This window comes from Medicago truncatula, chromosome 8 (genome assembly GCF_003473485.1).
Source record: "Medicago truncatula cultivar Jemalong A17 chromosome 8, MtrunA17r5.0-ANR, whole genome shotgun sequence".
NCBI lineage: Eukaryota > Viridiplantae > Streptophyta > Magnoliopsida > Fabales > Fabaceae > Medicago > Medicago truncatula.
The window spans coordinates 17,763,408-17,778,098 of NC_053049.1; the positions used below are offsets into that span (position 1 = coordinate 17,763,408).

General features: G+C 34.5%; 3 protein-coding genes and 1 long non-coding RNA gene across 4 annotated transcripts; 3 read left to right on the plus strand and 1 right to left on the minus strand.

The window, feature by feature from the left end:
- Window positions 1–274: 274 nt before the first annotated feature.
- On the plus strand, window positions 275–1,515 carry LOC25502420 (uncharacterized). The gene is made up of 2 exons (XR_003007561.2): window positions 275–766; window positions 947–1,515. It is a non-coding gene; the product is annotated as an uncharacterized lncRNA (long non-coding RNA).
- A 476-nt stretch (window positions 1,516–1,991) lies between these two features.
- Window positions 1,992–3,372, plus strand: LOC25502421 (F-box/LRR-repeat protein 20). Its single transcript, XM_024772935.1, has 3 exons — window positions 1,992–2,108; window positions 2,636–3,214; window positions 3,274–3,372. The coding sequence occupies exons 1-3, from the start codon at window positions 1,992–1,994 to the stop codon at window positions 3,370–3,372; spliced, it is 795 nt and encodes a 264-aa protein (XP_024628703.1).
- A 3,632-nt stretch (window positions 3,373–7,004) lies between these two features.
- Window positions 7,005–7,704, minus strand: LOC25502423 (uncharacterized). Its single transcript, XM_013589830.3, has one exon. It carries the CDS (start codon window positions 7,603–7,605, stop codon window positions 7,180–7,182), a length of 426 nt encoding a protein of 141 aa, XP_013445284.1. The 5' UTR covers window positions 7,606–7,704; the 3' UTR covers window positions 7,005–7,179.
- Window positions 7,705–11,174: 3,470 nt separating this feature from the next.
- Window positions 11,175–13,493, plus strand: LOC25502425 (non-specific lipid transfer protein GPI-anchored 14). Its single transcript, XM_013589832.3, has 3 exons — window positions 11,175–11,747; window positions 12,204–12,305; window positions 13,205–13,493. The coding sequence occupies exons 1-3, from the start codon at window positions 11,408–11,410 to the stop codon at window positions 13,348–13,350; spliced, it is 588 nt and encodes a 195-aa protein (XP_013445286.1). The 5' UTR covers window positions 11,175–11,407; the 3' UTR covers window positions 13,351–13,493.
- Window positions 13,494–14,691: the final 1,198 nt, after the last annotated feature.

A 14,691-nucleotide genomic window follows, 5' to 3' on the forward strand; every position in this document is an offset into this window, starting at 1 on the left:
TATATTAGTTTGCACTATTTATACACTCTTGGTGCTTAGCACGTAAGCCACTTCAATTCTCAATGCAGAACGAAAATCTCAAAATCAAACTTTGGTACCAAATTATGATGTCATAATTATTTTATTTTCAACGTATTTCCTTTATAGGAGTTAATCATATTCGAGATATTTTGGGACATTAAATATAGATATATTTTTCGGTTGAAATATGAGCTTTAATTCATTTGTAAAAGACTACCAACAATTATACTCATACCCCTATGGCTATAAATAATTGAGGCCCCATAAATTGAAGGCCCGACTCCGTAGAGCACTTTGCACTTGCCCAAGAACGGGCCTGGTCATATACTAAATATCTTAATGTTTTGGATAGAGATGTAATATCCCCGATTTTGCCAGATCGTGCTCCGATTTTGCCAGATCGTACTCCGATTTTTTAATCTTGCTGCATCTTGTTTTATATGACTGCTTGATTTGAGAAAAACTTAAATCCTAACACAATTTGTGTTTTCTCAATGGCAAACAGAATTATTATAGTAGATCATACATAAACTTGCGGTTCTAAATTAGATCTTAGTTAATGTGATTCACCAATTATGAAAGTCTAAAATGGCATAAGACACACTATGGTTTTCTGTTACTTACAAGAGTTTGTTTTATATGATTTATCATGTATATTAAAAGTAGCTCATTTGATTGCAGTTGTCTCTGCTACCGATTTGGGAAGAACATGAAGCGAACTGGTCTTGGTTCTTGCTATATTCAGGTATATTTACATTGTTTGAAATTTCTTAGAGCTTCTTTGCTGTTTTAAAATGATCTAATCCTAACTTAAAACTTTAATAAAAGGAATCCTATTTTGAATTGACAATTTCCATGTTCAACTTCTCTGATTTTTCGTAATATAACTCTTTGAAGCTTGAATATCCTTGTTTTTATATTGCAGGCATTTGTATATTTTCTTCTAGCCATCTGTGAGATGATTCCTCCTCCTATCGAGTCGATCAAGCTTACAGAAAATTACACCTTATAGAAGAAATAGAGCATAGTATCATCAATGAATCTTGAATCAAGGTTGCGAGGAAGTTTTAAAACAATGGTTTTTCATCTGAATTGTATCCCTGGTGTTTGCCCTGCATATTTTATTTAAAAAGAGAATGTAATGAAGGCTCTAACAACATCAATTGTACTGGAAAATAAGTCTACATTTGCTTGGAGCAAAGAGAATCAAAGTGTTTATAAGTTGAGAATGTTTTAGTTCAAAATGTGTAGACAATTTAAGACTCAAGCATTCCAAAATTACACACTTTTAAAATTTTACCTCATGATGTTAGTTTGCAAAAGGTGCACATAGAGCATGTCATTCTAAACTAATGGGGTATTATTTTTACCAGCCCCTGTAGTATATATTTTGATTAGTGTCATAGTATTGAAAGAATCCCTTAATTATTGTTCAAAACTTACAAGTGTTGTATTAATCCTTGTATTCTCAAGTAGGCCTACAAGAGAGTTAAGCTAAATTAAGCTTGGCTCTATTATAGGAAATATAACCTATTTTTATTGGGAAAAATCCAAGTCCCACATCGGATAGATAAGACTCTTGTTAAAAGTTTATATAGAGGAGGCAATCCTCACCTTTCAAGTAGGTTTTGTAAGGATGAGTTAGGTTCCAAATTTTAACATGGTATACACCTTTAGAACCTTGTTTGAGTGAATGAATTGAGGAACGAATTGCTGCAATTGAGCTTCGGTTTAAATCAAGCAGATCCGAAACTGGTAAAGATCCATCAATGAAGGGAAGTTTGTTCTTCGCACCCAAAGCACGCCTCATAGAGCGACTCCATGCAAGATAATTGGTGTCGTTGAGCGGTGGAGTGACGAGAACCGAATTTGGACCTTCACTTGGATGAACAAAGTACCCTGAATCCTGATTAGCTTGTTGAATCTGGACAACCGGAGCAACATGAGGAGGCATTGTGATGTAGAAAAAGATGAAAGATCACGCAAAGAAGAAGAAGACATATGAAGAGCTGAAAGAATCAGAGAAAAGCGCGAAGAAAAGGATGAAAAATGAAGAAAAATCGAAGCTTGAAACTCAAGCATCAATGGCGGATAGAAATTATGATTCTCATTGATTGAATTAGCTTGTACAACTGTTATTTATAGGTTGTTATAACCTCATGCTTACTAACATGTACCTAGAAGCATAGGATAATAACTCTGTAACTAACTAAACTATTCTAAGCTAGTTACTTGTCAGACAAGCTATTACACTTTAGGATTTTCATCTTTCTGTTTTTCTTCGTGATGCAATACCTCACGTGCTATGAAATGACCTCAACACGATCCTCTGTCAAATCTCTCTTTTCCCATTGAAACTCAAATGACTCGATCTCTCCTGTCAACCCACCATTCCCGCAAATGGCTTACGAGTTTTCTCTCAAAATATTACAACTTTGACCTCACTCTCATGTTCTTACATTCAATCTCTCCATGGCACTGATCTCTTCCTCATTGCTGATTGTTTCCCTTTGCTCGAAGAACTCGACCTTAGTTACCCCAAAGAGTTAAAAAATCATGAAAGCTTACTCAATGGAATAGAGGTTCTTTCATCACACTTTTCAAACTCCGAAAGGTTAATTTCGCTGATCATTACTACATCAACGATCAATCGCTTTTCCACTTGTTCAAGAACTGTAAGCTTCTCGAAGAGACAATCATATTTTACTGTCATCAAATAACCAACGCGGGTATTGCTTTTGCTCTCCGTGAGAGACCAACTTTGAGGTCTTTATCCATTTCCAGTTACTTTGAACAGGAAGACCGTGCAACGTTGTTTGCTGCAAGCCCTCAATTAAAGTCTCTCCGTTTTACTTGCAATTCATGGTTAAGAGAGGAAAGCATCAAAATATTTTCTTCCATTTTCCCCAATTTGCAGTTGCTTGATTTGAGCTACTGCGATAACATACCTGAAGAAGGTATTTGTCAAGTTTTACGAAGTTGTTCTGAGATTAGACAGTTGAACTTAGCTCGTGATTCAAGAATGAAGCTACGTGGAATGAACTTTAAAGTTCCCAAACTGGAGGTGTTGAACTTGTCACATACAAAAGTTGATGATGAAGCACTCTATGTGATCTCAAAGAGTTGTCGTAGGCTTTTGCAACTGTTATTGGAACGCTGTTGTGATGTCACAGAGAAAGGAGAAAAGTATGTGGTAGAAAACTGCACACAACTGATAGAGCTCAATATAATGGGTTGTGATAATTGCTCCAGCTCGTTATTGTTTCAGTGACAGAGAAAGGGAACTCTTCTCGCGTCAAAGATGCCTTGTTTGCTAGCATTCTCAAACTACTCTGCTGTGCTGAAGTTTAAACTCTTAAATGTAAGATATTTTTTTCTTTAGATTTACTTGTTTGAGAAATTACCTTTTTTTATAAATAGTTGCCTTAGTAATTCTGTAAGATTTTTATACAATGATAACAGTTGGGTGTTATAAGTTTTTGAAATCAAGAACATAATTGGCTAAACTGAATTAATTAATTAATTGACCACTGGATTATGTAGATATTTATGGATATGATTTTCTTTGTTGGTTGGAATTGGAAAGATAACAATTTAGCAGTCAAACTTTGAAGGACATTTGAAGGACCTAAAGGGAATTAAAGATGTTAATGCAACTTTGATTTGGTTTTGCTGAATTAAGAATCATGCTACATTAGGGGAATCTTGCAGATGTGAATGTCAAAGAATTTAGCAGGTGGCTAAATCATTGTTAGTTTTTACAATATTAATTATTCAAGTTGAAATCATATCTCATTAATAAAAAGAAAGTTTTTGAATAGAGCCACCAGGATCAAAGACATTATGAATTCATAAAATATGGTCAAGACAACTCTAGGTAAAATACTTGCATTGATATCCACTGCAAAATAAATTTCGATATATCAAACTTGAACCAGTAATGCATTTACATGAAGAAAGGCATGCGAATAAAAATCCGACCTTTAGACTATGTTTGGGCGTTGGGTTGGAGAGGAAGACTTATTTTTCACTTCTAAATTAAAGAAATTATAAAATGATTCTAAACTCGATTAAAAAGGTGATAGAAATACTAACGAGAAGATATAGGCTTAGCCCTCTAAAACATTCCCCTCCAAAATCAATAATAGACGGTTAGTATCAAGTAAATGGCAGGTATTTCGGTTAGTTAGTTTGCCTTTAGCCCTATAGCCAATGTGCAAACTTTTCTTTCGCTTTCGATCCTTCTACAGACACAAGATTTTCAATGCATCCACCCTGCTATTAGGGATGTAACAATATTCAAACAGGACTGGAAGTCTGGAACTATTGTAGTAGGGTTCAATGAAACTCATTCTTTTCAATTCATCTTCTGAATCAGTTCATCAACAACCACGACATAAAAACATAAATTAGTAGTTGATTGTTCTGAATGCCAGAAAGTAGTGGTGGATTTGTTATTTGTTCACATCATGGCTTTAATAACTGACCAAGAGAGAGCCAAAACTATTATCCGTCAACTATGTAACCTGCGAAATTTTGCAGAATTTACACAGCTAAAGACCAAAATCAACACAGGCCATCCTACTCAACATAACCACTATGCAAACATCCTAGGCAACGTTATATTTTGTATTCGCACTAGGTTTGTTGATGCCAAGCGTCTTTTACTTGGTACCGGAAACTGTTGTTAATTGTCGCCTTATAAGCATTTAGCTAAGTTACCATTCTGACAGTTGTTTTATGAATTTTACATACAAATGAAAAAAAAAACACTAAATTTGTTGCTATGAGAATTGTACACATGCACAGTGAGTTATGAATGGCTATGAGTCCCTTATACTCTTGGATTCAGAAGTAAAAATAGCAATGAGTTCCTTATACCTTGGATTCACAAAATATGGCCATTTTAGTCTATAGGACTGCTAGAGCAAGAGTTTTCTCATCTCTCAGATAGTGTCTTGTATTGTAGCAAATATATTGCAGATTCAGATCCTTGAGTTCAGGAACACGTATTGATCCATCAATGAACGCAAGCTTGTTCTTTGCTTCCAAAGCACAACGCATAGAATGATTCCAAGCCAAGTAATTGGAGCCATTTAGTAGATTACTTGCTGTGTAAGTATCTGGCTTCTAACTGTTTCTAAGATAGTGTGTTCAGTTCATGGTGCAATAAGGAATGTGAATGTGTAATTGTAATGGTGATGATAACTGTATCCACCATAGTTGTTGTTGGTGTCATCATCGAGGGTCGCTTGGAGACACAATCAGAACATCAAAGCCTTCCCGTCAAATTGCCATGAACTCACACAAAATGCAGATCAGAAACCAATCAAATCACGAATCTCATGACAATTGAAGTTCAACCAAAATCACAAATACAAATTTCACAAGTTAATTAAAAAAACAGCTAGCAGTGACGGTGACCTAATCGATGCACTATAAGATCAGGTAAGTTGAATTGAGCTACGAAATTTATAAATATTTTGAAGATGAATGAAGCAGTATTCCTGGTTATTTATGTATGTGTCAATTAACTGGAACTGGATCATATATTAGAGAGAAAAAAATTGTTTGATCAATGATAAAAAAATAACAACACTTTTGTTTATAAAACCACTATTATATTATTCAAGTCTCCCATACTACATTCCTTCCGAAAATAGATCTGTTGCAGTTAATGTGTCGAGCAATTATACGGTCAAGATTGTTTAGAACATCTGTTGCAGTAAATATGTCAAGCAATTATACGGTCAAGATTGTTTAAAACTAATTGTGCAAATGTGTGTTTTGAACCGTTCGATCCTAAACTAACGACCTAGGTCGCCTATTGCGTGTAACTGCGTGATCCTATTATTATACTGAACTCAACCAAACCCTCTCAACTTAACTCAAATCAAATTTGTGGCTACCTTACCTTCTTCACAAATCGCAGGACGACTCATCATCCATCAACGGCAAATAAACAAATACACTATCAAACAATTTCTAACTTCTTCCACAAAACAGGAATGGGTGCAACTCTAGAAGCTGAAATTTATCTACCCAATGAATGTTGGAAATCTATCTTCAAATTCCTCCTCAATGACTACGACGGGGAAGACGAGTACTACTACAACCGTAATTGCTTGAAATCTCTATCCGTTGTCTCTAAACAGTTTCTCACCGTCACCAACAGTCTCCGATTCTCACTCAAAGTCAGCAAAGTTGCATGGTTCCATTAAATAAATATCCGTTTCGTTCCTTCTCTATCAAGCCTCTTAGATAGATTCTCCAACCTCCACTCTCTTCACCTCACATACCACTTCAAAGTTAACCTAAATATGCTTCTCTGCCAAATCTCTACTCTCCCGTTGAAGAATCTCACATCGCTCCATTTTTTCTGTTACTATAACCTCTTTCCCGCGGATGGGCTGCGAGTTTTCTGCAAAAATATTACAACTTTGACCTCACTCACATGTTCTGGCCTTCAATGTCTCAATAGCACTTATCTCTTCCTCATTGCAGATTGTTTCCCTTTCCTTGAAGAACTCAACATTCCTTCCCCCATATTCTTAATAGATAATGAAAGCTTACTCGATGGAGTAGAGGTTCTTTCTTTAGCACTTTCCAAACTCCGAAAGGTTGATCTCACTGGTCATCACTATATCACCGATCAATCGCTTATCCACTTGTTCAAGAACTGGAAGCTTCTCGAAGAGGCCATCATACTTGACTGTGATCAAATAACCAATGATGGTATTGCTTCTTCCCTCCATGAGAGACCACCGACTTTGAAGTCTTAATACTATTCTGAACCGGAATACTCAACGTTGTTTCCCGTAAGTCCTCGATTAAAGTCTCTTGGTTTTACCTGCAATTCATGGTTAAAGCACGGACACTGACACCGCCACGATACTGGCCCATTTAATCACTGCACTACGTGATTTTCTCAAATCATTAACGGTGTTAGTGTCCGTGCTTCATAGCTCATTATCAAGGTGATCTTTCAATGCTAAAAAAATGTTTATTTAAGATACTACTTGTGATTATTTAACATTTCATCTTCTATGTAATTATTCTCATCATATAACCAAATACACGCTAAGTTAAAAAAACATTGAAAATGACAATGATCACAGCACATAAAAAAAAACCCATGAAAACGGTATTAAATGATGATCAAACGGCAGCGTTTTTAGAAGCTTCAAGATCAGCAGCTTTCTTCAAAAGATTCATCTCATCATCATCTTCAAGAACCATCTGAATAGGCGAAGAACCTAATCCATCAGCAATAGCAAGCATAATCTTCTTCATCTCATTCTTAAACTCTTCACGATCAACACTCCCGCTTCCATCGCCGTCGAAAGTATCGAAAACGGAGTCATAGAGGCGCGTGAGTTGCTCCGGCGGGGTTGTTACGTCGATGCCGAAATGAGATTCGATTAGTCTCATGGATTCGAATGCTTTGCGAAGCTCGGCGCGTGATAGAACGCCGTCGTTGTTCAGATCGAGGGAGGTGAATTGTTCGTTGATGCTGTTTGTGAAATGTGTATCGTCGGCGATGAAGTCTCGCACGGTGGTGCCGTCGATTATCACCACGCCCATATTTTTCTGTGTGTTTGTGAATTCGTGAATGAGATTAATTTGAGGCAATTTGATAATGGTAGTTGATATTGTTATTGTTATTTATTTGGTTTCAAAATTGACGCGCGTCGCAATTTGTTTGATTCTATGTATACCTGTCGTCTTTTCCTCAAATCTATGGACCTCTAGACTCTAGTTTGTTTTTTTTTTTTTTTTTTTTTTTAAAGTACAGGCAAGAATGGATGTGTGGCATTAAGGCTAGATATGTCAAATATGGAGGGAATTTTTTGATTGAGGTGTTTTTAAAGAAATATAATATTTGCATTCACCCTCCTAAATTACCCAAGATTATTGAAGTAATATGACAACCTCCTCTCTTTCATTGGGTCAAATGTAACACATATTGCTCAGCAAATACCAATACATTATCTTGTGGAGGAATTTTCAGAGATAAAGACTCAAATCTCCTTCTTTTCTTTGCAGAAAATACAAGTGCTAGAAATTCTTTCTATGCAGAGCTATCTAGAGCAATGAGAGCCATAGAGCTAGCTAAGCAACATCAATGAAGCAATCTTTGGTTAGAATCTGATTCAGTTTTATTGGTAAATGCTTTAAGAATTCATCTCTGATTCCTTGGCCTTTAAGGAACAGATGGAACAACTGCCTGCTTATCACTAGGGGAATGAATTTTATTGTAACATATGTGTATAGAGAATGGAATAGTTCTGCAGATGATTTATCCAACACAAGTTTATCTCTTGATCACCTCACCATTTGGTTAGAGATCCCTACTTGTTTTCGATTTGTACCCACGAAGTATCTGAATTAAATATTTTAATTCTTAAAAAACATTTTATCAGATAGTTATAAAATACTTCATAGATATATCAGGATACTTATAAGATACTTCACATATACGTATCCTAGAAAAAAGTGAGACAATGTTGTGAAATTTAGTGGAGATGTATATGATTCAATTTTAGATATGCATAAGTAGAAATGTTTCTTGATGAATCGCTCAAAATTATACTTCTTGCGGATGAATGTTTTGGAACAAAATGTGTTTAACATTACTCTTTGAGAGTTTTGATGATAACAATGTATTAAAAATTGTCAATTGGATATGCTAATCTTTGTTCAAGTGTACAGGACCATAGACAAAAATTTGATATCTTTATTACGTTCTGGAAGAACAAAAGATAGCTATGGAATCAACAAAAAAGAAGCTTGAAGCATCTGAAGAGAAGTGCTCCTGAAGTGATGACGTCATCAGAAGCATCTCATCAGAAGTAGAAGATCACCAGAAGCTGAAGTTCATCAGGAGATGCAAGACTTAAAGCTTCAAAGGTTGTTCAATGGATTTAATCTCGTCTAAGCATTGCATGAGACCAAAAGAGTGAAGCAACAGCTATTTTCAAAGGATTTGAGGGCATTGGATGCTTGTTCTTTGAAGGGCGTTGACAAAGTACAATTGTACGAAGTGTACAACCATTATCTCCACTACTCAGTTTGTGTCTCTACTACAAGACAAGAATAACAGCTCTGCCTGCAACAAAGTTCCTTCATACTTGGAATGGATTTGAAATTGATCCTCCATAGGACAAGAACCATATCAGGCAAAAGATTATTGGTGATTGATCAAAGCTTCAAACGACTCTATTTTAATGTGCTGGCAATTCACAACGTCTCTTTCACACCTCTATATAAAGGAGTGAAGACTTAAAGAATGGCAAGACTCTACAACAATTTGAAAGCGCCAAAACTCTGCTGAAATTGTTCTGCATCAAAAGTTCACTTAGAATTTCTTATCAAAGTTCATATCTTAGAAATTCTAGAGTCTTAAGAGTCTGTATCTGATTTGTATTGTGAACACCACTGATTGTATATCAAGTGTTCAACCTCAAACAATTTTCTGTGTAATTATGTTTGAATAGAAGTCTCTTGCAGTTGTGCTTGAGCATTAGAAGTCTCTTAATTGTGTTCAGGAGCATAGGAAATCTCTTGCAGTGTGCTTGAGTAATTTGAAGTCTCTTGCTAAGTTTAGCAGTGAGCAGTTGTATTCAGATATTACTTTTTAGTAAACTTTCCTTGGAAGTGCAAGGGGGACATAACTACTTCCGGTTTGTGAAAGGAACATGTATAATTACTTTGTGTCTTTCTTCTTTCTCTCTCTGTTTTATCCGCTGCATTTAGTCCTGAACATCACCTCAGAAGTAGAACTCAGAAATAGAACTCTTCTGCTTCTGATCAGAAGTAGAACTCTAACAAACAAGAGTAATCAATGCTTATTTCTTCAAGTATTTTACATGCATATAAGTTTTAATATAAAAAATCCTGCTAACATATCTTAGCCATATTGTATCCTAAATTTTAAAAAATTTATATATCCGTTTATCCGTATCGCATCGTACTCGTACGAGTATCAGCATCCGGGCTTCTTAGTTAGAAGGTAATATGATGTGATGTCACGTTTTATAGCCACTTGCATCATGGTTGTCACGGGAAGCTACAATTATCATTTTCCCCATAATTTGTTTGTTATGTCCTCAGCTTCTGTTAGTGGGTTTGGTGAAGTGACCCACTGAGTTAGTGCACTTTTCCATTTTTATTCACACCATTACCTTCTTTGCTTTTTCCATTTTCAATTTCAATTGAAAAAAGAAACTCCCTTAATTCATAGCCAGATTGCTTTTTTAGTTAGATAACACCGCATAAGTAATGATGACAAATATTTGATATTGAATTCGACATTTTATAAGTAGATACGTACCGACATCGAATGTAATCACATGCCAAACTTGCTTACAAGGTGCTTACAAAGGTTGAAACGATTGAAAAGTTGATTAATATCTCACAAAAGGTGTGATCTTAATTCTTGATAAAATAAAACATTAACGATGACAAACATCGAAAATTGTTAGACAGATACGTCTTTAGTATGAATTTAATTTGTATATATTGAGTGTGTGCAATTTTTTTTTACACATAATTCAAATCAAATCATGACATGTAGAATTTATAAAGATATTGATCTGTCCGGTAAGGATTAATAAGTGGCAACGGTGGTGAAAAGTGATCCGGTATGGTGGTGATGGTTTTCGGTACGGCGGTGACGAGTCTTCGCGGTGGAACAAAAGGTGCATGCAGACATGTTAACACTCCAACGCTCAAGTCAGTAATAGAACTGAGAAAGATTGTGTAGAAAATGTTGTGAAAAGTGAATCATACATTGAGGATGAAGCAAGGTCACCCTTATATAGGCAAGAGTTGAGAATAACTGCCTCCGGGTTTCGCGGCGTGTGATTAGGGATGGTTAGAGGACACACGTAGCATGATCCTCGTGCGGGGGTGCACTCGTGTGCGGTGCACTTAAACTGGCGTGTTCCGTCAGCCACAGAGCCTTATGACGGTGTAAGTTAGGCCACGTATCGTCGTGCAATTGATCTTCTGACTGATACAGAACATATATTTTACTAATTTATAAAAGTGGTACTATGATGTTATTTGATTAAATACATACGTAAAAAAAAATAGCAATTAATCTCTCTGTGATACATAGAACACACATTTACATAACTTTTGTTTGTCTAGAAACTAAATAATTGTACAAGGGCCAATTCTATAATGCAAAAATAACATTCTTTACCAACAAACATATACTGCTCCACAATGCACATTACACAAAAGCTTATACAAGATATGATAAATAACATTCTTCACCAACAACATATACTTCTCCACAAATATTTATTTAAGTACTTCCAATCTCACATTACTTTCAACAACTTAACTTTCCCACTTTCTCAACCCAACACACACAAAAATGCTTTACCACAACACAAAAGCCATGGCTTATTTTCTACTACTAGCATCAATGATAGTTGGGATTGGAATGTCAGATTCATCCAAAGAGAAACAAGAATGCACAGCTCAATTAACAGGGCTAGCATCGTGCCTTCCCTATGTTGAAGGTGAAGGAAAAACTCCAGCACCAGATTGTTGTGATGGTCTCAAAACACTTCTCAAGACAAACAAGAAGTGTTTGTGTGTAATTATCAAAGATCGTAATGATCCTGATTTGGGTGGTATAGTTATTAATGTTACTCTCGCTTTGAATCTTCCAACAGTTTGTAATGCCCCTGCCAATATCTCTAAATGTCCTGGTAAATAAAGTTTTTCTATGTTACTTTATCAGAAGATTAGTCACTTTAGTCGCTGAACAGGAAATGTCGTCATTTTAGTTCATGAATGCAGATAAATTGTAAAATAGTCCCTGAATGTAGACTTTATTAGTCAATTTAGTTCCTGAATGCAAACTCCGTTAGTCAATTTAGTCCTTAAATGTAGACTCCGTTAGTCACTTTAGTTCATGAAATTGACCAGCAGAGTCGACATTCATGGACTGTTTTGCAATTTCTCTGCATTCAGGGACTAAAATGACTACGTCTTTCTCATTCAGGGATTAAAATGATTAATTCCCCTTATTTATTTTTTATTTTTTTTGGTCAAGTATTCCCCTTACTTTATTTCATACTTTTATGATATAGAAATGAGTCAAATTGATTATGGGATATAACATAACATAAAAGAGATTTTTTTCTTGTTAATCTTTGAATTAGAGCTGCTGCACATGGATCCCAATTCAGCTGAGGCTCAAGTTTTTTATACATTAAACAATGGCTCCAGCAATATTAGTCCAAGTGCTGCACCTAGTCCATCAGGTAATGATTGATATGAAACTTTGCTTATTATCATTATAAAGAAAATTAAGATTACAAAATTAATTATTATACACTAAATAATTGAAAATACATCAACGCATGATCTCAAGATGTCTTCCTAATATAAATTTGTTTTATATTTTTTTTCTTTTTCAACACTGTTAAAAATATAGTTCTCTATTTTTTTTTTTAAATAAAAAAATCTATTTAATTTATCAATTATTATAAGTTAATATTATATTATAAATTATGGTCTATTGTGTTAAGCACTAATTAGTTGATGAATAAGTGCGATTGAACTATTCTTTCTAAATGGACCGTGATGGGTTGAATCATTTAGCTATTTAAATGTCATTCCATCAGACGTTTAGCTAATCCCGTATAGAATATCATCACTTTTAATGAATATGTGTCCCTGCCCTCAGTCGTTTAACTATTTAAACGTCATCCCATCAGACGGTTAAACATTCTGAACAGTACTCTGAAAACCTAACGCTAAACGGAATGAGAGTAGTTATTCCTCTCATAACTTGATAGTTATGGCGGTAACCTAAACATACAAGGTACATAATTTCTTCTTCTTTATTTGTTACTGATGATATGCTATAACTTGTATCTAATAATCCATGGCTAAATCCTAAATCTTTTATCAATTTTATCATATGTATGTGACTAAACAAATATGCAATATTTTATTTCTCAATAATTGTACATTTAATTCTTCAAAAATAAAATTATTCAATAATATTTAGTGAAAACCACTTAATTGTTATCGGGAAAAAATTAAGATTATTCAATGAATAATAATAAAATTGTGGGGGCAGCAGTCTCTAATTGTATTATTTAATTAATAATAAGAAATCATGAGTGTCATTCATGTGTATATTATGTGTCTGTAGATGGAGCAAGCAGCCAAGCAAGAAGTACAACACAGAAGAATGATGCATTCAGAAAAGAGAAGAGATTGATTGGTTTAGAGTTTTTGGCTATTGGGGTTTTAGTTTGGTTTTTATTTGGCTCTGCTGCTGGAAACTTTTTCATTTGAATACCAATGTGAATATTGTTGATTATCATTTCCAAACACTTTCTCCCTTGAGGAAGTGTTCTCTTTTCTTGGTACATACGTACCATTGAAGTTTTCACTTTGTAAAAGTTATCACAACTAGTAAGCTGTAATTTTGTGTTTTTTTGTTTTTTTTTTAAATTAGATTAAAATATGTTTTTGGTTTATGCAAATATGGTCGGTTTGAGTTTTGATCCTTACAAAAAAATTTGTGATATGTCCTAGTAAATTTTTTTGTTTTTAAAAAGGAAAATGATAAATGAACAACCTTTTAGGTTGTCCACACCGTATTTTACTACGGTTAAGGCTACAAATCAAATTTTTTAATCATTCTTTATAATTTTGGGATGCGTGTCAGCCTTACTTGGTCAATGAAAAGGATACGGTGTGGAGAAAGTTTTTGGTTTTTGGTTGTTAAAATAACAGCACTCTTTTTAAAATGGTTCATGTGAGCTTGTATAGTGAGGATTTGACACATTTCTCCAAAGGTGGTCCTTGATTAATATGCTACCATACCAACATTAAATATTAAACCAAGCCATCAATGACCTATAATCTATAAACACTCATAATTCATTTAAACTAGATCGCCGACCTGTGCGATGCACGGGTCTTATCGATTAAAACATGCACAAATAAGTTATACCATAATAAAAAATAAATAGTGAAATAAGTCATATGATAAAAAATGTATTACAATAGTCATATCATCTTGACATTAATATATTTTGAAAATCATACATTACAAAATACTTCTCTATAAACGACATTAAATTTAGCGTTTTAACCATCTTTATCAGTTATCAGTATTTTTAACTCATTTTATTTTTTACTTTTTGACATATTTAACCAATCTCTTGAAATAACTCTTGTTATTAGTCATTGTAAGTATAAAACAACTATAATAAAAAATGTCTCCTTTGAGACTTGATCCAAACCTTATTAATGTTTTGCTAAAATGAATTTGGGTTTTGGTCCCTGGTAAAACAAATTTTTGAAAAACGTCCTTGCAAAAAAATTTGTTTTTTAAAATAGTCCCTGAGCCCACTTTCTTGTTGATTTGTCCCATTTCTGCCTATGTGGCAGATGTTGATTGTGTAATGTTGGCCACGTGTCATCCAGTTGGCAATTATTTATTTTAAAAAAACAGAATATATTTTATATTTTTGAAATCAAAAAAACAAATTAATCATATTCATCTTCCATTGTTCATTCATCTTCTTCTTCTCCTGAAAAAACGATTGCAACATGTATAGATTTACAGACTAACTTGAAACCCCTCCTATCAAATATCATCAAGGGCAGACGAATTGCGTTACCAGA

Coding starts and splice junctions, on each gene's coding strand:
- LOC25502421 (XM_024772935.1), top strand. CDS start 1,992: ATGAAAGATCACGCAAAGAAGAAGAAGACATATGAAGAGCTGAAAGAA. Junction 2,109..2,635: donor TTGAAACTCAAGCATCAATG/GCGGATAGAAAT, acceptor AAACTCCGAAAG/GTTAATTTCGCTGATCATTA. Junction 3,215..3,273: donor AGAAAGGAGAAAAGTATGTG/GTAGAAAACTGC, acceptor TAATTGCTCCAG/CTCGTTATTGTTTCAGTGAC.
- LOC25502423 (XM_013589830.3), bottom strand. CDS start 7,605: ATGGGCGTGGTGATAATCGACGGCACCACCGTGCGAGACTTCATCGCC.
- LOC25502425 (XM_013589832.3), top strand. CDS start 11,408: ATGCTTTACCACAACACAAAAGCCATGGCTTATTTTCTACTACTAGCA. Junction 11,748..12,203: donor CAATATCTCTAAATGTCCTG/GTAAATAAAGTT, acceptor TCTTTGAATTAG/AGCTGCTGCACATGGATCCC. Junction 12,306..13,204: donor TGCTGCACCTAGTCCATCAG/GTAATGATTGAT, acceptor ATGTGTCTGTAG/ATGGAGCAAGCAGCCAAGCA.